Raw genomic sequence first — 24,183 nt, forward strand, 5'->3', positions numbered from 1 at the left:
TCCCCTCTAGTTAGCCTATCTACATATCACGTCAAGATTCCTTCCTCGACACACTTGAAAAAACTTTACTGTTGACAAAGTAGACAGCTGTCTGGGAAGTGAGTTGGGGGATGGGGGGAGGGGGGGGGGGAGGTTATTTGAAATTGAAGAACTCAATGTTGAATCCTCCGGGCTGTAGGCTGCCCAGGTGGAAGATGAGGTGTTGTTCCTCCGATTTGCAGTCTGATTCACTCTGGCAATGGAGGAGGCAGAGGATGGTCATGTCGAAAAGGGAGTGGGAGGGGAAATTAAAGTGGGTGGTGACTGGGAGATCAGGTCAGCCCCTGCGGGCCCTGCTGAGATGCTCAGGGAAACGTGCCCTGAGTTAACGTTTGGTCTCCCCGATGTGGAGAAGGCCACATTGGGAGTACTAGATACAGTAAACTAGGTTGGAGGAGAGGCAGGTGAACCTCTGTGTCAGCTGGAAGGAGTTTATGGGGCCTTGGATGTAGTTGAGGGGGTGGTTGGTGTACGACAGATTTTTGCATATTTGAGAAAGCATGCACTAGCTTTGGAACCTATTCAAAAGAAAGCAACTCGACTTATTCCTGAGATGAAGGGTTGACTTATTGAGGACAGCCAAACAGGTCAAGCCTTTATTCATTACAGTTTAAGGAATGAAGGGGTGATCTTATTGAAATGTACAAGAGTCTGAAGGGGCTTGACAGGGTAAATCCAGAGCATCACTAGTGGGGGCATCTTGATTGAAGGAACATAGTTGTGGAATAGCGGGACCCTTGTTTAAAACTAAGACAAAAAATATTTCTTCTCTCAAACGGGAGTGAATGTCATGAATTCACTGCCTGAGAGAGTTGTGGAGGCTGGTACAATCACAACATTTAAAAGACATTTGGATAGGTCCATGAATAGGAAAGGCTTGGAGGAAACGGGTCAGGAGCAGGCAGATGGGACGAGTTTAGTCTGGGAGGACCAACGTGTCTGTTTCTGTGCTGTATGACTCGACACAAGATAGAGATTTTTGGAGCATTGAGGGTTTTGAGAATGTGGCGAGAAAGAGGAGTTGAGCACTGGGGCAGACCAGTCAGAGATGGAAATGTGTTGCTGGAAAAGCGCAGCAGGTCAGGCAGCATCTAGGGAACAGGAGAATCGACGTTTCGGGCATTAGCCCTTCTTCAGGGTTAGCCCTTCTTAGCCCTAAGAATCAGCACTTCTTAGCCCGAAACGTCGATTCTCCTGTTCCCTAGATGCTGCCTGACCTGCTGCGCTTTTCCAGCAACACATTTCCATCTCTGATCTCCAGCATCTGCAGACCTCACTTTCTCCTCCAGACCAGTCAGAATTTTGTAGACTAAATGGCCAACTTTGGGTCTGATTTCTTATGCTCTTTTGTAAAGAAATAGTGGCCAAAGACCTGGCCCTAGTTTCTGAACAGTGACTACACTATAACAGTAAGAAATCATGATGGCATACAGTGAATAGCCAAGGTCTTTTCCCCAGGGTAGGAGAGTCTAAGTCTAGAGGGCACTGCTCTAAGGTGAGATGGGAAAGTTTTAAAAGGATTCTAAGGGGCAACTGACCTGGGAGACCTTCCAATGAGCCAAGGAAAACAGTGGAATCATTTGTGATCACTTGCCATAATCACCAACAGGGACTTTGGGCAAATAGTTGTCACAGTTGAGGTTTAGTTAGACAGAGCTGGGTTAGATTTGGTGGAGTGGGATAAAGACAGAATATCCCAGAATTAAAGGGCACAAATCAGTTTTTCTTTTTAAAATATAATATGGAGTGTGACCAAAACTATTGGCTTGTTCAGATTTTAATCAATGTGGTCAAATTTACTGATTGCCTGGAATCGCATCTTCCAAGGCAGCTTGCTATCATTCCCGGCCCTCACACAGCAGCCTGGGTAAAGAGGACATGCCAATACGTATGTGATTCTCTGAAGCTGTCCATGTGACCCGTGTCCAAACCTCAAGATGCATGGCAGAAATTTCACTGAGAAATTATAGAATCCCTACAGTGTGGAAGCAGGCCATTCAGCCCATCCTAACTCTCTGAAGAGCATCCCACCCAATCCTACTCTACCCATGCATTTATCATTGTCAACCCACCTAGCCTGCACATCCCTGGAGACTATGGGCAAATTAACATTTTCAATTCACCCTAAACTGCACATCTTTGGACTGTGGGAGGAAACCAGAGCACCCAGAGGAAACCCTCGCAGATACGGAGAGAACGTGCAAACTCGACACAGACTGTCACCCAAGGGTGGAATTGAACCTTGGTCCTTGTCACTATGAGGCAGCAGTGCTAACCACTGAGTGACCCAAATGTCTTTATCTAGATGTGTATGAAGAAGCCCCTATCCTTCTTCAGAAATCCTGAAGTAGAACCCTTCAGTTACATGTACCCAACAAGGTTTTCACAGTGTGCTGCACAAACTTGAATTATTTGCTGCAAATGGGCAGAACAATAAAAAGAACAACTCATTTCCATTTTGCAATTGGGTGTCAGTCTCATCACAAGCAATGATTCGGGGTAGTGCTTTATTGCAAAATGTTCAGTGTGGGTTACAGTACTTAAAGTAGGTTCTGCCTTTTACCCCTCTATCTGTGCCTGTGTGAACTACCTTAACCAGGCCCCACCTAAAACATCCCTCACGCGCCATTATTTGCACCTTTGCCGCCTTTGTGGTTAAGACGTCAGTGCTGGCTCGCTGATGCAGAGTTCCGCTTGCAGCAAAGTGAAAGCACTTCAGACGTAGCCTTGCAAGACCGTAGCCCTGTTGGCCGTTAGCTGCGTTGTGGGAGTGATCGACAGTGTCAATTGAACCATGCCTTCCTGGAGCCGGACAGTTAAGGAGAGATATGGAGTGGGTAAGGGAAAAACATACTTCCATTCTTCCATAAATGAAGTGCTACAATGTGAGCTTAAAATTGTCCGAAGCTGCCACATATCTGTAAGTCTGTCAACAGGATGTGGGTAGCTTGTTTCAAGAGTGGTGCTGCTCAAACAGACTAAATGTTGACACAAGTTGGTACAAATCTTCGGCAAAATTCAACACATGCAACAAAAAGGGAAGCTGCTTCCCTGTTCGTCCCCGGTGCAATAGTTGTTACGGTTTATAATTAATCATGTTTGAAACAAATTTCCCCATGTGCGGTGGATTTCAACTGGCCGGTCTGCCTAGACGTTTTGTTGAGACTGTTCCTGTCCAGCAACACACTTGACGCACTTGACTAGTCAGGCACCTGAAACCATGAACCTGCGTGTACCTCGGACAGACACGGATACACAATAGAGGAAGTCAGATGCAAGGCCATTTGATGGCGTCTATTTCCTCAGTGTTATTGAGGGACTTGTTTGTCAGGCGAGAACAGCGCACAAATCCAGATTTAGCTTCCTCTAAAACACTATGCCAAGCCTGAAAGATCCTGGATTTCAAATGCAGTGTTCAAGCGTGACATGAGAGATACCAAGAAATCCACTGTGGCTGTGGTACTGTGTTTAAAAAGCCCTATCTGTATTAACACAGAGAGCTAATCTCTTATTCCAGCTACTCTTCAGATTTGTCGCTATTTCAGGAAATATGGCAGAAATATCAGTGTGTGGTTTTGATGTGGTTTTACTTGCAAAGACAAAAAATAATTTTGCTGTTTGACTGGCAGTCCATGGCAAAATACCTCCATATTTTCTCTGCAAATTACCTGAATTACTATTACACACCCAACCAATGGGAAGTGAGTTCAGACGGAGCGTTAGAATTACTTTGGGGTGTAAAATGTATGCTGCAGTTTTTCAAACATGCCCTTCAGAAGGCACTGTGTGTGAGCCATGATATTAAGGGCTGCGGTTATTGTACTGCCCTGAAACACTCCAAGCACACCGGATGTTGGTGGCTGAGTTAAGTAGCCCAGATTGGCCAACCTTTTGGCTTTTAGAATCACAACTTCTTGAGATATGGACAAAGGGGTCCTGTTACCTCATAAAACCACACCTCATGCCCATACAGTGAGGGTGGGTTTGTTTAAGTATGCAAGAAAAGGTCATTGTGTTGACCCTTGTTGCATTGTAAGGAGCTGAAAATGTGTTGCTGGAAAAGCGCAGCAGGTCAGGCAGCATCCAAGGAGCAGGAGAATCGACGTTTCGGGCATGAGCCCTTTTTCAGGAAGGGCTGTAAGGAGATTGTAAGGAGATCTCTCACGAATTGTGAAACAATGTTAAAAATCACACAACACCAGCTTATAGTCCAACAGGTTTATTTGGCACCTCCACATCATAATTGTGAGATGCAATGATGATATCTAACCAGTGGCAACAGTCCCTAAGTATTATTCAGTCAAATAAGGGATTTCTTTGCAACTCTCACCCCCATGGTGAATATGAGGCTGGAGAGAGACTGGAAGAACACCAGATAAGTCATCAATTGGATATTGGATGAACTCAAAAGCAGTAGAGAAACTATGGTTAGTTTTAGTACATTGTCTGGAGAACAATGTTTGGATTCCACAATTGGACCAATGTTTTACAATCCCCTGGCGCTTCTGCTGGCTTTTCAGAGCTGCTGACCTCTGATTGACCAGTATCTCTTTAAGGTGGGACATCCTGTCTCAGAACCAAATGGGAATCAACCTTGGCAACCAATCACTAAGCCATATGTCCTCCAGGACCAGAGGAGTCCCACATCAAGGTGGGCACTTGCGGGCCATTTACAAATGGCAGATTGACCCGATTCTGTGACTTCCGCTCCCCATTGGCATTACTGACTTGAATGCATGGGGGGGGGGGTTAAATTAATCCTCCTGCCCCACAGTTTTATTAGTGTCAAGCCTTCTCTATAGATAGACTTGGTTTAAAGTGTTATGCAGCGTTACAGTGACATATATAAATTAAACACAAATGTGTAATATATTGTGTCAGGATGTCTATAAGAGGAGAGTCATGTGACATCAGTGAGTGTTCAGACAATGCCCACTTGCCAGACTTGCTTATAGAATCCCCACAGTGCAGCAAGTCTATACCGACCCTCTGAATAGCTTTCCACCCAGATCCATCACCTTAAAACTTTGCATTTCCCATGGCTAATGCACCGAACCTACACATTCTTGGACACTATGGGCAATTTAGCATGGCCAATCTATCCTAACCTGCACACCTTTGGACTGTGGGAGGAAACCCATGCAGACACAGAGAGAATGTGCAAACTTCACCCATACAGGTGCCTGAGGCTAGAATCGAACCCAGGTCCCTGGTGCTGTGAAGCAGCAGTGCTAACCACTGAGCTACCATGTTCTTGACTTTCTGAAGAGGGCACATTATCGGAATAAAAACCGTTCTGTTGTGTTGCGGCAAACTATGAGTTTGTATGTTTTTTGTTCTGACTGGAGCCTTATAACAGCCCAGTGCAGGATATACAGCACCCTGGAAGAGTTGTGACAACTTCAATTCCCAAAAACATAAAGATAGCAACTCCTGGACTGCTTTGTTGATGAGCCATCTGGTATAACTTTGAGAAAAAAGAGCAAATATGTCTATGTTCCCAATTTCATAAAGCATTGTTGTCTGCAGGTCTAACGGCTTATTTTGACAGATGAGACTGTTAAGAATGCTTGGCTGGATTTCAAAAGCATTTGTATCACCTATCTCAGCAAAGGTTGCATTGACAGCTTTAAGAGGTTGATAAGAAGGATCTGTCCTTTATGTAGTTACTGAATTGACATTTGCTTGTGTTTGAAATTGATTGATCACTTGAGGGTTCTTAACTTCATTCAATGGTTCAGGAAATATTTTTCAGTGTGGTATGTCTAAAAACCGACTCGATTTGATTGCTAGAAGTTTAATATTTCTCATGTCCATTGCAAGTTCTTCCCATAGCTATGACGTGGTTCTTGAGGAGTACTAGTATGTGAGACTGAATGAGGAGCTACAAAAGGGGTGTATGGAAGAACATATATGATATCGATGGCATTTGAGGGCCTGATATTCATCAGTAGAACTGGGCCGATGTCCCAATAAACAGAAGCAGGCAAACCAGCTATCTGCTAACTTCCATTGTTACCTACAAAGTGAGGGGTGTTAGACAGTCCTGCCCCCGCTCCCCCCAAATGAAAATACAGAAGGCAGGGAACTTTCTAAGGCGACCCATCTGCCAACTTCCCACCTCCTCCAAAATACTCCAGCCCACAGAATCATAGAATCACAGCAGGGTGCAGCAAAGGAATGGTCTATTTCACACCAAGTCTTTCGAACGAACATCCAGTTGGCCATAGGTAGTGGCGGTGGTACAGTGGCTCAGTGGTTAACACTGCTGCCTCACAGAGCCGGGGACCTGGTTCAATTCCAGCCTCGGGTGACTGTATGGATGGAGTTTGCACATTCTCCCTGTTTGTCTGGGTGCTCTGGCTTCCTCCCACAGTCCAAAGATGTGCAGGTTAGGTGAATCTGCCATGTTATATTGCCCATAGTGGTGAGGGATTAATGAAGGGCTTTTTCCCAAAACGTCGATTTTCCTGCTCTTCGGATGCTACCTGACCAGTTGTGCTTTTCCAGCACCACTCTAATCTTGCCTCTAATCTCCAGCATCGGCAATACGCACTTCTGCCTAGGGGTAAATGTAGAATAATATGGTAGAGGAATGGATTTGGATGGGATACTCTTTAGAGGGCCCGTTGTGGACCTGTTGGGCTGAAGATCCTGTTTCCATACTGTAGGGATTTTATAATGGATTCTATGAGGTCCCCACAGGGCAATTAAGAATCAAACACTTTTCTGTGCTCTGGAGAAAGATATAGATGAAGACAATTCCCGACATGAAAGTCTGGATTGGTCCTGCCATCTATAGTTACCCCTTGCTCCTGCAGGTCGCCATCTTGACCAATAATCTCAGGGTGTGTTTCATGGGCAGCACCCACCTGTACCCCTTCCACGGGAATTGGCATCAGACATTCCAACCTCACCACATCATCATGGCACATTTAACTCTGAATACAGCTCTCCACTGCAAAACGGCACTTTTTGGTTAACCGACATCTCACTGCAATGCTACTGCCAGGTCACTTCCTGTACAGAGACCATCACATGTAGAACAGGACTCTTAGCTTGCTCCCTTAGCATTCACTCACTCTGCCACAGCATCTGTGCATTGTCTTTTTGTGCTTTGCCACATCATTTACAGAATTTACCATTCTTCTTCCTTGTCTTGCCTGCTGCCAGAGACCACAAAGGCAGCTGGTCATGTTTACAAGCAGTGATCAGTCAAGAGGGCGGACATATTGTTGTATGGCGCTATGCTAATTCAATGGTACACCTGCAGCATCTTACATGTCAAACACACCGAATATACTTCTACCAAATAGCCCTGTCTCAAAGTCTAAGTAGTGCAGCCCTCATTCAAGTCAATGGGACTTAATTAATTTGGATATACCAGAGCCATAAGCCAAGGGCATCAGTTGACATCAGTCCAAGAGCTTGGACATGGTTGGTGTGGCATAAGTTCAGGGGTTTCATATCATTAAGGCCCTTAGAGTGGGTAATGTGGTTCTAGTGCAGCCAGACAAGAGAAGTCAGGGAGCTGCACAGAGATCATTCATCAGTTAGGACTGTCTTTCCAACTCGAAAGGTGTGGCACTGTAAAAGCAGAGCAGGTCAGCGGCATCCAAGGAGCAGGAGAGTCGACATTTCGGGCATAATGTGTCACACATTTCTGATGAAGGGCTTATGCCCAAAACATGGACTCTCTTGCTCCTCAGATGCAGCCTGACCTCCTGCGTTTTTCCAACGCCACCCTCTTTGACACTGACTCTCCAGCATCTGCAGTCCTCACTTTCTTGCTCCCGTGGGGGGTGGGGGGGGGGGGGGGGGGGGGGGGGGGGGTTGGGAGGGTGGTGGTGAGGAGGAGTCATGGTCAGTCCTGAATAATGATGTGATTTCATGCTGTGCTAAACATGAGGAAAAGAGCAGCACCTCCTGAGATAAGATTCAGACAATATTGTGGCACTAAGTGTAGTGCAATAGTGTAGCTTCATTTACAATGATAGTTGATTAGACAGATGTAAAGTGGCAAAATATTTCAAAATGCAAGCTTCTGTTGCAAAGAAATTACACCCATGTCACTCCATGTGGCTTCAGAAGATTTTTCTTGTTTTGTTTTACGAAGACTATGTGCACCTTAGAATTCTAGTCAATAGTTGGCAGCAATTCAGCTGGTGCATAGCTGAACTGTAAACATTGTACCAGTGACCGAAAGCATGGCAAGTCCTGGCAGTGTTGAGTACTCCCGCCAATGGTAAGCACGTGATAGAATGAGCATAGTGCAATCGAGGGATGATGCATCCAACTCAGGCTGAGAAGTGAAGAGTTGTGAAGGTTAACCTGCTAGAGCTTCACAAAGAGGCATCCGTGAAACACTCAGAAATGGAGAAGATTTTGGGCAAAATGCAAGCTATGGTTGCCATGTAGCTAGCTTTATTTAGAGCAGATATTCATTGAATTCAAAACTCACCATCACCTATGGAGGGATTTGAACCTACAGCCTTTGAGCATTGGCCTGGGAGTCTGGATTACTAGCTCACTGACATTACTACTAGACCACCACCCCAATATTTAGGAATGTAGGAACGGGAGGAAAGGAAAATGAAAGAAAATGAAACAAGACTTCTCCTTAAAGTAAGGATCATCTTAGAATCTGTGTTCTCTGGTCATTGACATTTTAGCCTTTAGAATAGAATTGTAGAATTATAGAATCCCTACAGTGTGAAAACAGGCCCTTCAGCCCAACAAATCTACACTGACCCTCTGAAGAGTAACCCACCCAGACCCATTCGCCTACCCTATTATCCTAAATTTATCCCTGACTAATGCACTTAACCTACACATCCCTGAACATTATGGGATTCAATTGGAAACAATTGGAACATCCTAAAGTCAGAATAGATACCCTCTACATTTCTCCTCTCCTTCTTCAATGTACTGGAACAGTAATGTCCCATGTGCTTTTTTGTTGTTTGACTCAATGTTAAGCTCATCAAAATAATGAATGCTGGCACAGAAAGTGGAACGGTCCCTTGGGCCTTCTAAAGAATTAGAACTGAAAACTGGGTTAAAGAAAACTCTTACTGCTCTCTTCCTACACATGTGCCAGCTGCTTCTACTGCCTATCTTCCTTTTTTTGGATGACCTTGAGGGTGTTCCTCTTGCAAAAGTCTCTTTGCTCAATGTAGAATCATGCCTCAGGCCTGTTCTTGTTATGAACTGAGATGAAGCATTTCCCTTGTTGCTAATACCTGACCATATAATTCCGTCTGTGCATTACTTCCTGTTCATTTTCCTTACTCTTCCAGTTCCAGTTCTCTGTGCAAAACAGCATCCATCTTACATCTGAAACTTACCAGCACCAAATCTTTCTATTCTGTTACTTTCTGCATGACTTTAAAAATCCCCTCAGCGTCTAGCTTTTTGTTATGCATTCAGTCACTATTATCTTTTCCTGTTCAGTGCTATGTCACTGTGGAGTTCATGTTTCAGTCTTTTGCAAATGCTTTGGGCACTGTATTGCAACACTTCTTTCCAAAGGACAAATGCTGAGTCCAGAGTAAAGTCAGCACTGAACAATAAAATCGAGTGGAAATCTGTGTCAGGAGCTAGGCAAGCCATTGTACAGAATGGATTGAGAGTAATTATGGGAAGAATTTGACTAGAAGTCCGTTCTTTGTCAATTTTGGAGAGTTTTATGGAGTGCTTAGGTGTGTTTCCTCATACAATTCTCCACTGTTTGCCTCATGAGCTTCACACCACATTTCAATAGCACCCTGCTTACACTGTCTCCTGCACAGCAGGCAATCAGCTTTGCCTGGATCTCCCAGGGTTCCTGGTGCTGACGCCATTTTAAAAGCCCGGACGTGCACCAGGCCAAGTTCTGCCAACTAAGATCTGCCCTTCCTGGCATGAGCTGAGTGGAAAAGTAATGCCTTTGATAGCATTGTTGACATCTCACTGCTAATGCAAAGACATGTTTGGAAATATATTGCTGCTTAAGAATGAAGGTACCCGCCCTCAGCATCATCCTGTCAGCGTACCCTGTCTAAGGGAGTGCTACTCTTTCTGCAATGCTCAGTCTAACTTGAGATGTTCTCTAGCCCACAATGAGCAAGCACATGTTGAAAAGATTGCAAACGGTTGAAAGCGTTTACTTGTACGCAGCAGCAAATTGGGTCGGTTAAATCGTGAGCTGCACAATTGGTTAGGGATGCAGAGTGCAGCTCACAGTGCAGGATTGGTTCCTGTAATAGCTGAGGTTACCATGACGATCGCACCTTCTCAACCACACCCCTCAGTTGAGGCGTGGTGACCCTCGGATTAAACCACCACCAGTCATCTCTCTCTCTGTAACATGAGAGCAGCCTCTGAACCACTGAGAACCTGGATTAATACATAGAACTATTATGTTGTAACCATTACTGAAACTTGGTTGAAAACTGGCAGGATAGGCAGCTGAACGTTCCAGGGTTTAGATTTTCCAGATGAGATAGAGAGGGATGTAAAATGGGAGGGGGAGTTGCATTAGTGATTAAGGAGAATGTCACAGCCTCACTGAGAGAGGACATTTGGAGGGCTCATCTAGCAAGGCCTTATGGGTAGAACTCAGGAATATGAAAGGTGCAGTCACTATGATGGGTTATACTATCGGCCTCCTAATATCCAGCGGGAGATAGAGGAACAGATATGTAGGCTGATCATAGAAAGTTGTAAAAACAACAGAGTTATTGTGGGTGATTTTAGCTTCCCCAATATTCACTGAACTCCTTTAGTGCCGGGGGCTTCGATAGGGCAGAATTTTTTTGGTGCATCTAGGATTCTAGAAACAATCTATAGATGGTCCAACTATGGCAAGGGCTGTACCAGACTTTGTCCTGGGGAATGAGCCTGGCCAGGTGATCAAATTTTCAGTGGGTGAACATTTTGGGAATAGTAATCATAATTCTGTATGTTTGAAGATATTTCTTGGAAAGAATAAAACTGTTCCTAGGATGAAAGTGCTAAATTGTGGAATGGCTAATTACAACAGTATTTGGCAGAAACTGTAGCAATTTAACTAGGGGAGGCTGTTTGAATGTAAATCCACATCTTGCATATGGGAGTATTTGAAAGGCCAGTTGATCAGAGTTCAGTATTAGCATGATCCTGTAGGGATGAAAGATAAGGATGCCAACATTTGGGAACCTTGGATGACAACAGATATTGAAAGCTTTGTCAAAAAGATAAAGGAAGCAAATGCAAGAGTTCGGAAATTGAAATCCCGCAAGACCCCCGAGGGATCGATAGAAAGCAAGAAAGAATTTGAACAAAGAATTAGGAGGGCTAAAAGGGCAAAGAAATCCTTGGCAAGAGAAATTAGGGAGAATTCTAATTCATTTTAAACACTTATTAGAAGCAAAAGGGTAGCTAGGGAAGGGGTAGGTCCACTTGGGGACAAAGCACGAAATTTGTGCATGAAACCAGAGGAAATGGGTGAGGTCATTAATGAGTATTTTGTATTGGTATTTACAAAGGAGAAGGACATGGCTGATTGTTAGATTAGGGAGTGGTGTGCTGATATTCAAGGGAATGTCAATATTAAGAAGAAGGAAATATTGGGTGTCTTGAAAAACATTAAGGTAGCAAAGTCTCCAGGCCGTGATGAGATCCATCCAGCATTGTAATATAGCAAAAGAGGAGATTAGTGAGGCCTTTACAGAGATCTTTGTATCGTCTTCAGCCACAGATGAGATCTCAGGCGACTGAAGAATAGCCAATGCTGTTCCTTTTTTCAAGAAGGGCAACAGGGACAATCCAGGAAATTATAGGTTGGTGAGTCTTCCATCAGTGGTAGAGAAATTATTAGAAAAGATTCTTTATAATAGGGATTTACTCATACAGAAAAGAATGGACATATTAGGGATAGTCAGGATGGCTTTATATGGGTCATGTCTCACAAATTTGACTGGGGTTTTGGAGGAAGTTTTGATGATAATTCATAAAGTTCGGGCATTTGACAAGGGCATGGTAGGCTGGTCCAGATGATTAGGTCACATTGGATCCATATTGAATGGTAAGTTGTGTACAGAATTGGCTTGGTCAACAAAGATAGAGGGTAGTTGTTGAGGGATATTTTTCTGATTGGAGGTCTATGACTAGTTGTGTTCCACCAGGATCAGTGTGGGACCTCTGTTGTTTGTAATATAGAACAACCTTGGTTATACGAACATCAATTATCTGCATTTTGGATTATCTGAATAAGATCTCAAGATCCCAGTGTTTGAGATCGGAAACCAGACTCTAATACTATCTGCAGAAACCCTCTTTCCAAGACAGACTGCCCACCGGTGAACACAGCAACTTCTCTCCCACTCTGCCTCTGTCATTCATTTATTTTTTCTTTCTTTCTTTCTTTCTTTCTTTCTTTCTTTCTTTCTTTCTTTCTTTCTTTCTTTCTTTCTTTCTTTCTTTCTTTCTTTCTTTCTTTCTTTCTTTCTTTCTTTCTTTCTTTCTTTCTTTCTTTCTTTCTTTCCTGCCCCGTGCTATCTCTCACATTGTCCCTGCCCCCTTTCTCTCACTCCCCTTCTTCCTCTCTTATTCTTTCTCTCTGTCATACACAGCGGTAAGTTTCTGACAGCTGTTCGTTCAGGAGGCATATTTAGAGACTTACATGCAGCTTTCTTTTCCCCTTGTACTTTAATTACAATCCAAAGTTTGGGTTTGATTATTTTCAACAATCGGTTTTAGACTCGGGTACCTTCGTGACCTGCATGAGTAAAACAGCACAGCTCTGAGCAAAGACACTGACAGAAACCCAGACAGACATTTGAGAAACCATGTTAAACCACAGCAAAAAAGGCCCCGTTCCGTCCCAGAGTGCCTTTCGATTTGATTTGATTTGTAACACACGAGTCAGTGCATCTGGCTGAGGCTTTGTGTTATGGGATTCCATTTACACTTGAGAATGCTTTCTTTGTTTATGATCAGATCAGTTATCTGAACATTCGGTTATCCAAACAAAATACTCCCTGCCAGTCTCGTTTGGATAATTGAGATTGTTATTTGTATAGAATAGAATCCCTACAGTGTGGAAATAGGCCCTTTGGCCAAACAAGTCCACACCAACCCTCTGAAGAGTAACCCAGACCTATTCCCTTACCTTACTATCCTATATTTACCCCAGATTAATGCACCTAACCTAGACACCCCTGAACACTATGGGCAATGTAGCATGGCAAATTCACCCTAACCTGCACATCTTTGGACTGTGGAAGGAAACCAGAGCACCCGGAGGAAACCCACGCAGACACGGGGAGAACGTGCAAATTCCACACAGTCACCCGAGGCTGGAATCAAACCCGGGCCCCTGGTGCTGTGAAGCAGCAGTGCTAACCACTGAGCCACATTGCTGCCGCAAGTAAGTGATCGGGATGAAAATGTGGGTAGTCTGTATATTTTATGATGATGTGAAAATTGGGGGAATTGTGGACAGTGAGGGAGGATATCAAAGGATGCAATAGGATATAGATCAGTTGGGAAGTTGCGCAGAGAATTGGCAAATGGGGTTTAATCTGGACAAGTGTGAGGTGATGCATCTTGGGAGGTCAAATGCAAGAGGAAAGTACAGTGTAAATGGTAGGACCTTTAGAGATATTGATATAGAGAGGGATCTTGGGATGCAAACCAATAGATTCCCTGAAAGTGGCAACACAAGTGTACAAGGTGCTAAAGAAAGCAGACAGCATGCTTGCCTTTATTGTTCAGGGCATTGAGTATAAAAGTTGCCAAGTCATGTTGCAGCTGTATGATACTTAATCTTGGCCACATTTGGAAAATTTGTGCAGTTCTGGTTGTCACACTACGGGAATGATGTGAGGCTTTGAAGAGGGTGCAGAAGATGTTTACCAGGATGTTGCCAGGATTGGAGCGTATTAGCTATATGGAGATTTTGGACAAACTCGGATTGTTTTCACTAGAGCATCAGAAGCTGAGGGACGACTTGACACAAGTGTATAAAATGATGGGAAGCATACACAGGGTTGCGAGTTGGAGTCTCCATCCCAGGGATGTCAAATACGAGGGAGCAGAGGTTAAAAACTGAGAGGCGATAGTTTAAATGAGAATGTGAGGAAAGAGGGTGGAAGGCATCTGGAACACGCTGGGAGGGGAGGTGGCAGAAACAGATATGATAGCAAAATTTAAGAAGCATTTAGACAGACACATGAACAGGTAGGCAATACCGGGATATAGACCATGTGCAGGCAGGTGGAATTAGTTTAAAATGGTTTCATGGTCAGCATAGACATGGTGGGCCGAAGGGCCTGATCTTGTGCTGTATTGTTCTATGTTCTAGGCACAAAGTGAATGGGCACTGAGAGGGCAAGTGAGGAGCCCAGACATGCACCATGATCCAACCCATGAGCTGCGTGCTTGTCCCTGAGTACAAAGTCTCCTGACAGTAGCAGCATTACAGTGAAGTGCAGACCAGTGTTTTGAGTGGGTCAGAGTTGTGCCTTGTTGGCTGGTGATGTAAGGCCGTTATGTATCCACCAAGCTTTGTGGCTGGCGGGTGGTGGGTGGTAATTTTTTCTGGAGTATGCCCTGAGGTTTTGGTGCTTGGTGTCCGAGATGGAGGTCTGGTGGAACATGCGATGAGTTGGAGTCACCAGGTATCCATGTCAGGAATTGGCAACATCTAGTTTCTTTCCAGTACATGGGAGAAGAGGAAACTGTACATCAATGAGGTGAGATGAGAGGCTAATGGCATGCAAATAAGTGCAAAAAATGCCTCATTGCTCACTTGCAAGATCCTTGCCTTGCTGTTCAAAACTTGGTTGCAGAACTGGACCTTTTTAGTCTCAATGCCAGGAATCTCACTCCTGTCAATCACACCATATTTTCCCATTGACACCCCTTTTCCCTTCTAGTTCAGGAAGTAGGGACATTCCACCCTTTATCATCATGCTGACAGAAATGGCTAAGGAGGACAAATGGTTGTGACATGACTTTTGTTCGCCATCAACTGCAAATGGGTAAAATAATGAGTCAGTATTTCTTGCAGATAAAGGTATGTGGACATGATTCAGAATAAGAAGCAAATATTGCAGGTAACTTTTCAGTTGATGGCAAGTGACTACAGGTCCCTTTTATTGAGGGGAGTGTATGGTTATGGGGAGATAATGACCTAATTATCCTATTGCTGTTAATCCAGAGATCCAAGTAATATTCTGTGGACTTGGGTTCGAATCTCGCCACAGCAGATGGTGGAATTTAATTCAATAAAAATCTGGAATTAAGTGTCTAATGATGACCATAAATTAATTGTTGGAAAAACCCATCTGGTTCACTAATGCCCTTTAGGGAGGGTAATGGCTATTCTTACCTGGTCAAGCATACATGCGACCCCAGAGCCACAAGAATGAGGTTAACTCTTAACTGCCCTTTGACCAATAAATAGTAGCTTAGTCAGCAATCCCAGGAATGAATATATTTTTAAAAATGTGGTTTGTGTCTTCCCAATTGCAGGTAGGAACGAGAGAAAGTGTAATCAGATGAAAGATTGGGGTGAGAGGAAGATGAAATGCAATACATGAGAGAGAGTATTGACAGAGTCAAGTGAACAAGGGCAACAAAATTGAACCAGGAAAATCCACTCAGAGAACAATTCATCATGATGATGCTTGTTGTTTGCATGAGATGGGAAGGACTTTTCTGCAAAGAAAGGTTTTGGAAGGTGACTGGGTCAGAATGGAGTGACACCTACTATTGTCGCTATTACTGTTGCTGACAGAAATAAATTGTAAATGACCCCTTTGCGTTCACTTTCCAGTGGGTATCTTCAGCCAGCTTATGATAGTATTGTCAAGATAGAAGGGAAATTAAATTGGATCGTTATGTAGGCCAGGAGGAGATGGTGGTGGGATTTGAGTTGTTGTCCAGCTTGATCCTAGACTGATAAAACCTGGTCTCTTATTGGTGTTTATATTTCACACCGGACTTCCACCTTTTTCATCCAAATGCTATAAGCAAATTCTTCTGTTTCCTTCCCACCCCTCCACAGTTCTAGCTTCTTCTGTAGTAAACTGATGCTTTTCACCAACTATATCTTGTGATAGCAAGTAACACATTCTAACCACTCCTTGGTGAAAATGTCTCTCCTGAATTCTCCATTGGATTTGTCAATGACTATTTTTAAATTATGATCTTTAGTTTTAGACTCTGCACAAATGGAAACATGGTTTGTGCAATTGCAGCACCATGTTACACATCTTTGTGGTTTTGATAGGGCCACAATTTGTTCAGTTGTTCAACCCTCCAAAGTAAGGGTGTAATATTGTTGAACAGGGTAGAGAGGAAATTTAACAACCTGGGTACAACAGTGAGAGATTTCAATCACAAAGAGATTCGAGAGAAATTTGGATTGTTACTCTTAGAGCAGAGAATATTCTGGTCAGATTTGATCCAAATGTTCAAGAGTTTGAGAGCATTAGATAGTGTAGTTTGGAATAAATTGTTTGCCGTGACAGCAAGGTCGATAATAAAAGGGCATTTGGTAACTTGCAGAAGAACAGATGGGAGGATAGGAATTTTCTTATGCAGTGAGTACTGGTGTTCAAAATTCCTTAAGCTAATAGGCTATTGGAAGCAGTGTCAATGGTAATGTTTAAAAGGAAATTGGATATAAACTTGAAAAATTGCAGGCCTCCAGGGAAAGAACAGGGGTTTGGGGCCAATTGGAGAGCTTTACCAGTTTCTCAACCCATGTCAGATGGCATCCTTCAGCACCATAAGATTCTGTAACTTAATAACAGTAATGATTTCAGAAAACATCGTTAAGACACCTTTGTGCAATGTGCAGTCAGCTCTGAGGAATCATTCATGTTAGGACCGAGGGGATGTGGGTGAGGTCTGAAGTATTTTTGCACAGACACATGTCTGAAGACAGCTGATCAGAGCTAGGCGAATTTAAAATATACAGCAGTGGCAGTGCATTATCTGACTCAGGATGGGTAGAAAGTTGGCTGTCAGGACCAATTAATGCTAAGTTGGGAAGATAAGCAGCTCGAAGGAATCTTCAATTGTTTAAAGTCTCAAGAGAGAATGATTAGAGGTTTGAAGCCAACAATGTTCATGACAGTCTGCGAGTGATGGTTGAATAGTATTTTAAGTTGCCTAGTGGGCACTGCAGCTTAAAAAAAACACTGCTAGTTTTGATCGTAGGAAAATTGCAGTCATTATCAATTGCAGAAAATAGGTTTCATCTGTTTCATTTTATGTTTGCAGCTTTGCTTTCACTTGTACAGTGCAGACTGCCCAATTAGCAAACCAAATAGAATCTCCATTACAATTTAAGCCTTTTCCCTTAAAGGTTTTTTTTTATTGCATGAACAATTTGAAGATGCAATAACTGGGTGATTATTTTATTGGAGCAATAAAGCAGAGTTTGTGAGTTCAAATATTGTCAATCTAAATTCAGTTTCTATAAAACAAAATGAGAAATGAGAAAACGATGCCACTTGGTTATGAACATGAACCTCCAAATGGTGTTGCACAGGAGAGTTTAATTCGGAGAACTTTCTTAAGATAGCTTTGTAATTGATTGTGTATGATCAATCTGACTGAAGTGCTGAAAATATTAAAAGGACTTTTCATTGTAGATTTGGGGAAATCAAGAACAAAATAGGATGTCCTCAATATTAGACTACAATCATTCAGGGGCACTTGCTTCCAAGCAATCAGGAAACACTTACCACATGAAGGGTAGCAGGAATTGTTTTTAGAATAGAATCCCTCCAGTGTTAACACAGGCCATTTGGCCCAACAAGTTCACACTGATTCACCGAAGAGCGTCCCAACCACTCTCACCCACCTACCCTATCCCTGTAACTCTGCATTTCCCAAGGCTAACCCACCTGACCTGCCCATCCCTGGACACTATGGGCAATTTAGCGTGGCCAATCCACCCTAACGTGCACATCCTTGGTCTGTGGGAGGAAACTGGAACACCCGGAGGAAAACCCACGCAGACACAGGAAGAATGTTCAATCTCCACACAGTCACCCAAGGCTGGGGTATGAACCTGGGACCCTGCCGCTGTAAGGCAGCAGTGCTAACCACTGAGCCACATGAATCTAGGACTCACTGCTGTGACAGATTATAAATGCAATGATTTGAGGTTTCAAATTTGAGAACGATAGATTTTGTTGGATGAAGTTTTTAATGTGTTCTGAGCAATGGAAGGTTAATTGAGTTGCATAACAGTTGGGATCGAAATGAGTGGTGGAGCAGGTCTTTGGCAAATAGCGATGGAGGAGGCAATGCCTGAGTGGTATTACTGCTGGACTGTTTAATCCAGGTAATGTTCTGGGGACCCAAGTTTGAATTCCGCCACAACAGATGGTGGAATTTGAATTCAATTTTTAAAAAAATCTGCAATTAAGAGTCTAATGATGACCATGAATCCATTGTCAATTGTCAGAAAAATCCATCTGGTTCACTAATGTCCTTGAGGGAAGGAAACTGTCATCCTTACCTGGTCTGGCCTACATATGACTACAGACCCAGGGCAATGTTGTTGACTCTTACTTGCCTTCTGGGTAATTAGGGATGGGCAATAAATGCTGGTCTCGCCATCGAGGCCGTCGTCCCGTGAATAAAGAATAAAATATGTAAAAGACTATATATACTATGCCCTTGTACTCACTGGCGCACAATTGTCCTTTGGGGAAGGATACCTACTGTCTTTTACATCTTTTCTTCATTCATTCATTTGATATGGGTACTGCTGGTAAGGTCACCATCTGTCACACATCCTATTGCCTCTGAACAAATGATAGCGAGGGGTATTTCAAAAGATAGTTAGGAGCCAAGCATATTATTATGATCTGGAGTCACACACAGGTCAGACAAGGCAAGGATCTCTCTTCCTCAAGGTATCCAGTGCATCTTTTTATAAACTTTTCTGGTTGACCCTCGTTATGCCACCATTTATTAAGGGGGATAGTGTCTTATCCATTCATGGGACGCATGCTTCAGCCATCCCTGTTTGTCCAGTTCAAGTTTAACCACATTGCTGTATATCTGGAGTCACATGCAGGCCAGACCAGCTAAGGATGGCAGATTCCCTTCCCTAGAGGGCATCAGTGAACCAAATGGGTTTTCACGACAATTGACAGTGGTTACTTGGTCACCATTATACTGGGTTTTTATTCAATTCAAATTTCAACATCTGCTCTGGTGGAATTTGGACCCATGTCCCAGGATATTACCCTGAGTTCCTGGATCACTAATCCAGTAGCGTTACCATTATGCCCGTATCTCCTCGTAAACCATAACTAAGGTTGGAGAATTGATGTCAGCCATGGCTGCAACACACATATCTCATGCATGAATGAGAGGTTATTATAAAGGACTCTCCTTCTCAACCTCTTCCCTCTCCTGAAGTCTGGTGGTCTTCAGGTTAAATCACCCCCAGTTGCTTCTCCTTAATAAGAGAGCAGCCCCTCTGGTGACTATGGTGGCACAACAACAAAATCTGAATCTATTCTTTTCCCGTCATCCAGGATGTCTAGAGTTCCATGAGCAGCCAAAAAGTCTCAATCTTTGAGTCTTGGCCTCAGGAACCGAACACTTACTTCCCCTTCCACTAGAAAGGGACAGACTTAGAGTCATGGAGTCAGAGACCTATATCGCACAGAAACAGACCCTTTGGTCTAACTTGTCCATGCCGCTCAGATATCCTAAATTAATTGAGTCCCATTCACCAACATTTGGCCCATATCCCTCCAAACCCTTCCTATTCATGTACCCATTCAGATGCCTTTTAAATGTTGTCATTGTACCAGCCTCCACCACTTCCTCTAGCAGCTCATTCCAAACATGCACCACTGTGTGAAAACGTTGCCCCTTAGGTCCCTTTTAAATCTTTCCTCTCTCACCCTAAACCTATGCCCTCTAGTTCTGGACTCCCCCACCCCAGGGGAAAGACCTTGTCTATTTATACAATCTGTGCCCCCTCTCATGATTTTATAAACCTCTATAACGTCACCCCTCAGCCTCTGATGCTCCAGGGAGAATAGCCCCAGCCTATTCAGGCTCCCTCTGTAGCTCAAATCCTCCAACCCTGGAAATATCTTTGTAAATCTTTTCTGAATTCTTTCAAGTTTAGATTAGATTTGATTAGATTAGATTACAGTGTGGAAACAGGCCCTTCGGCCCAACAAGTCCACACCGACCCGCCGAAGCGCAACCCACCCATACCCCGACATTTACCCCTTACCTAACACTATGGGCAATTTAGCATGGCCGATTCACCTGACCCTGCACATCTTTTGGAGTGTGGGAGGAAACCGGAGCACCCGGAGGAAACCCACGCAGACACGGGGAGAACGTGCAAACTCCACACAGTCAGTCGCTTGAGGCGGGAATTGAACCCGGGTCTCAGGCGCTGTGAGGCAGCAGTGCTAACCCCTGTGCCACCATGCCGCCCACGAAGTTTCATAACATCCTTCTCATAGGATCACTGTAAGGTAATGTAATTAGATTTTTCTTTATTTCTCTATTTAGTACTTAAGATTTGTACCTAGGTACTTTGAACCTAAGATGGCGCCCTAAGAGCTGACATTGTAAACTTTTCACTGTACTCCCGTACTTGAGTACACATTCTGCTTGTTCTGTGCCCTTGAGAGCAATGCTCCAGTACATTCAAGTATTATTGTTTGTTCTCCTAGTTTATGAAAAAACCCTTTTGTTTCTAAGTCTAACTGTTCAGGTGGGAGAGAACAGAACATACATAGAAGCATAAAGGACATACAGGATAACATAGAGTTCAACCAAATATGTGTTATACACATACTGGCTTAACTATTGAAAAGAAAGAGCCTGCAGTGAGAGACAAGAGAAAGACGTAGTGAGTGAGACCCCATGAGGTGAGGGATGGTCTTTTAATTGTTCACCACGTCAGTACAGAAAGCTTGAAAATAGGTTTGAGCACAGTTATGAGCACACCAGAGGACACCCATGGAAATTCATCTCACGTTAGCATCTCGTAATATACGTGCAGAATTTGTTTGAGGCACCCCACTTTGTCAGCTTGGTAAATAAAAAGAAAGGGTTCCTCTAGATGAAAGGTATGTTTCTTCATTGAAGTGCAAATGAGTGCCCTGAAGACTGTATCACCCTTGGGCCTGATTGCATTAAACATCAAGGCAACAATAGTGCTTTATGCCCTGTCCAGGATACTAATCCAACAAGCAAGGTTTGGAAATGAATTTCCGATAGCTTCGCCTCAAAAGCTATTGATTCACTCAAACACACAATCACACATGTTTTATTCACACATGAGCTGTTCACCGCAACTTTAACATGATTAAAGTTCCCAGGATATAAATATCACACCAGATGAGTGGTGCCTGTTGGTGTGACCTACTTGCAAGCGTTTGGTAGCTTAACCCTATTGTCACTTGGTTAAGCAAGCTTAAGTCACAGCTGAAGAAGGGTCACTGGACCTGAAACATTAACTCTGCTTTCTCTGCATGGATTTGCTGAGTTTTTCCAGCAATTTCAGTTCATGTTGAATGATAACAGCTTTAATGTCTCAAAGTTTAGGCAATTTGTTCAGCATGAATTTTGGGGGCACCGGGCATTAGGAACGATGTCTAAACTTGGACAGTTTGCATGGCGATTAACTGGAATGATGCAAAAGGGCACAGATTTAAGAGAATTGGCAAAAGAATCAGAACAAAATGAGGAGAACTATTTTTATTTAGTCATTTGTTTTGAAGTGGAAAGCTCTGCAGGAAAGTGGGGTGGAATCAGATCAATAGAAGAGGACTTATCAATCCAAATCATAGAATCCCTGCAGTGTGGAAGCAGGCCATTGAGCCCATCAAGTCCACATCAACCCTCCAAAGAGCATCCACCCAGAACCACCCAATAACCCACCACTTCAAATGGCTAATCCACCTAGCCTGCATACCCCCGAACACTATTGGCAATTTAACATGGCTAATCCACTTAGCCTGCAAACCGCTGAACACTATGGGCAATATATCATGGCTAATCCACCTAGCCTGCACATCTTTGGACTGTTGAGTGCTCCAGTTTCCTCCTAAGGGGACCCATGGAAACACAGGAAGAATGTGCAAACTCCACACAGACAATTGCCTGAGGGTGGAATTGAACTTGGGTCTCTGAGGTCCCAGAAGGCAGTAATGTTAACCACTGAGCTACCATGCTGCCCCAATCTATTCACTTTTGATGGCTTATTTCTCAATCCCACACTGTTTCCTCTCTGTCACCCAGAGATTCTTCCTTGACACACTCTCCTATTTTCACTGAAGGATGCTGGCCTTTGGTGGCATTATCAAAAACATGTTCCATTTTCACATTTATTCCTCATCAGCGTTTCTCTCCACACCTCCACTGCCTCCAAGTTCTTTGCTTGTTCACTGCTCAATGAGCAGAGTTTTCCCTCAGTGAAATATTGGGAAGGTTGAAGCAATTGCCTTTGGCTGTGCGAAAGTTTCAGTTCCTTAATCACCAACTCCATCTGCCCATCTCCCTGGCAACTGGGCTGAGGCTAAAGTGGAATGTTGATGAGACTGGTGGCATATTTGATTGCGAAGTGAGCTAACGAAAACCTCTCTGTCACTAACTTCACTTGCTTTCATCTCTAATAATATTCACCAACTTCAACCCTGCCTCAGCTCATCTGCTGAGACAACCATCTGCATCCAATTCTGGACTCTTCAGTGTCCCTGATTTTAATTACTATTATTGCTGGCTATGCCTACCACTGCCTAAGCCCTGGACTCTGGAACTGCTTCTTTGGACCTCCCTATCTCATTTTCTTCCTTTAAGATGCCCCTTAAATCCAATCTCTTTGACTAGGACCTTTGCCATCTGACCGTAAGATCTCCTTAGGTGGCTCTGTATTTGTTTTTAATATCTCCTTGATCAATTGGGTCAATAGGCTAGGAATGGTAGATGGAGCTTAATGTGGATAAATGCGAGCTAATGCATTTTGGTAAAATGAGTGAGATATACAAGCAGGAGGCTAGAAGTAAACAGCAAGCCAGGCAGCATCAGGAGGTGGAGAAGTCAAAATTTCAAGCGTAACTCTTCCTCAGGACTAGGGATGGATGTAAGGGGAGCTGCAGATAAATGGGATGGCGGGGGCAGGGTGGTGAGATAGGGATTGGTGAACACAGGTAGAGGGTACGGACTGATTGGTCAATGGGAGGAATGAATCTGGGTGGTAGCTGGAAGGAAGGGTCAATGAGAGAAGTGGAAGGGAGAGGGAGGGGCTTGGAAGGGAGTCGGGGTGGGAAGGGAGAGTATTTGAAATTCGAGAACTCAATGTTGAGTCCTCCAGGCTGTAAGCTGCCCAGGCGGAAGATGAGGTGTTGTTCCTCCAATTTGCAGTCTGATTTGTCGTGACAATGGGAGATGCTGAGGATGGTCACACCAGAAAGGGAGTGGGAAGGAGAATTAAAATGGGTGGTGACCAGGAGATTAATGTTTGGCCTCCCCCATGTAAAGAAGACCACATTGGGAAGCACCTGATGCAGTAAACTAGGTTGGAGGAGAGGCAGGTGAACCTCTGTCTCACCTGGAAGGACTATTTGGGGCCCTGGATGGAGGTGAGGGGATTGATGTGCTGGCAGGTTTTGCATCTTTTACAGTTGCAGGGGAAGCTACCTGGGGGCAGGACTTATACAGTTAATGGAAGAGCCTTGGGGAATATTGTTGAACGTAGAGACTGAGGGGTTCAGGTACGTAGTTCATTGAAAGTTGGGTCGGGGCAGTCAAGGTATTTAAAAAAGTGTTTAGCACGCTTGCTTTCATTACTCAGACCATTGAGTATCGGAATTAGGACATCATGTTTAGGGTGTACAGGATATTGTTGAGGCCACTTATGGAGTACTGTGCACAGCTCTGGTTGCCCTGCCCCAGTAAGGCAGTATTAAATTGGAGAGAGTGGCTCAGTGGTTATCACTGCTGCCTCACAGCGCCAGGGTCCTGGGTTCAATTCCAACCTCAGGTGACTACCTATGTGAAGTTTACACATTCTCCCTGTGTCTGCGTGGATTTCCTCCGGGTGCTCTGGTTTCCTCCCACAGACCAAAGCTGTGCAGGTCAGATGAATTGGCCATGTTAAATTGCTGAAAA

General features: G+C 43.8%; 1 protein-coding gene across 1 annotated transcript in view; it reads left to right on the top strand.

The window, feature by feature from the left end:
- The first annotated feature begins 2,723 nt into the window (after positions 1-2,723).
- Positions 2,724-24,183, top strand: part of LOC122556798 (dedicator of cytokinesis protein 2-like) — a 754,195-nt gene continuing 732,735 nt past the window's right edge. The window contains exon 1 of the mRNA XM_043703987.2: positions 2,724-2,876. Coding sequence (XP_043559922.1) covers positions 2,834-2,876 — 43 coding nt within the window. The 5' untranslated portion in view covers positions 2,724-2,833. The remainder of the gene's footprint in view (positions 2,877-24,183) is intronic.

Source organism: Chiloscyllium plagiosum, unplaced genomic scaffold, assembly GCF_037043375.1.
Source record: "Chiloscyllium plagiosum isolate Xiang-an unplaced genomic scaffold, Cpla_swu_hap1 HiC_scaffold_16, whole genome shotgun sequence".
NCBI classification, from domain to species: domain Eukaryota; kingdom Metazoa; phylum Chordata; class Chondrichthyes; order Orectolobiformes; family Hemiscylliidae; genus Chiloscyllium; species Chiloscyllium plagiosum.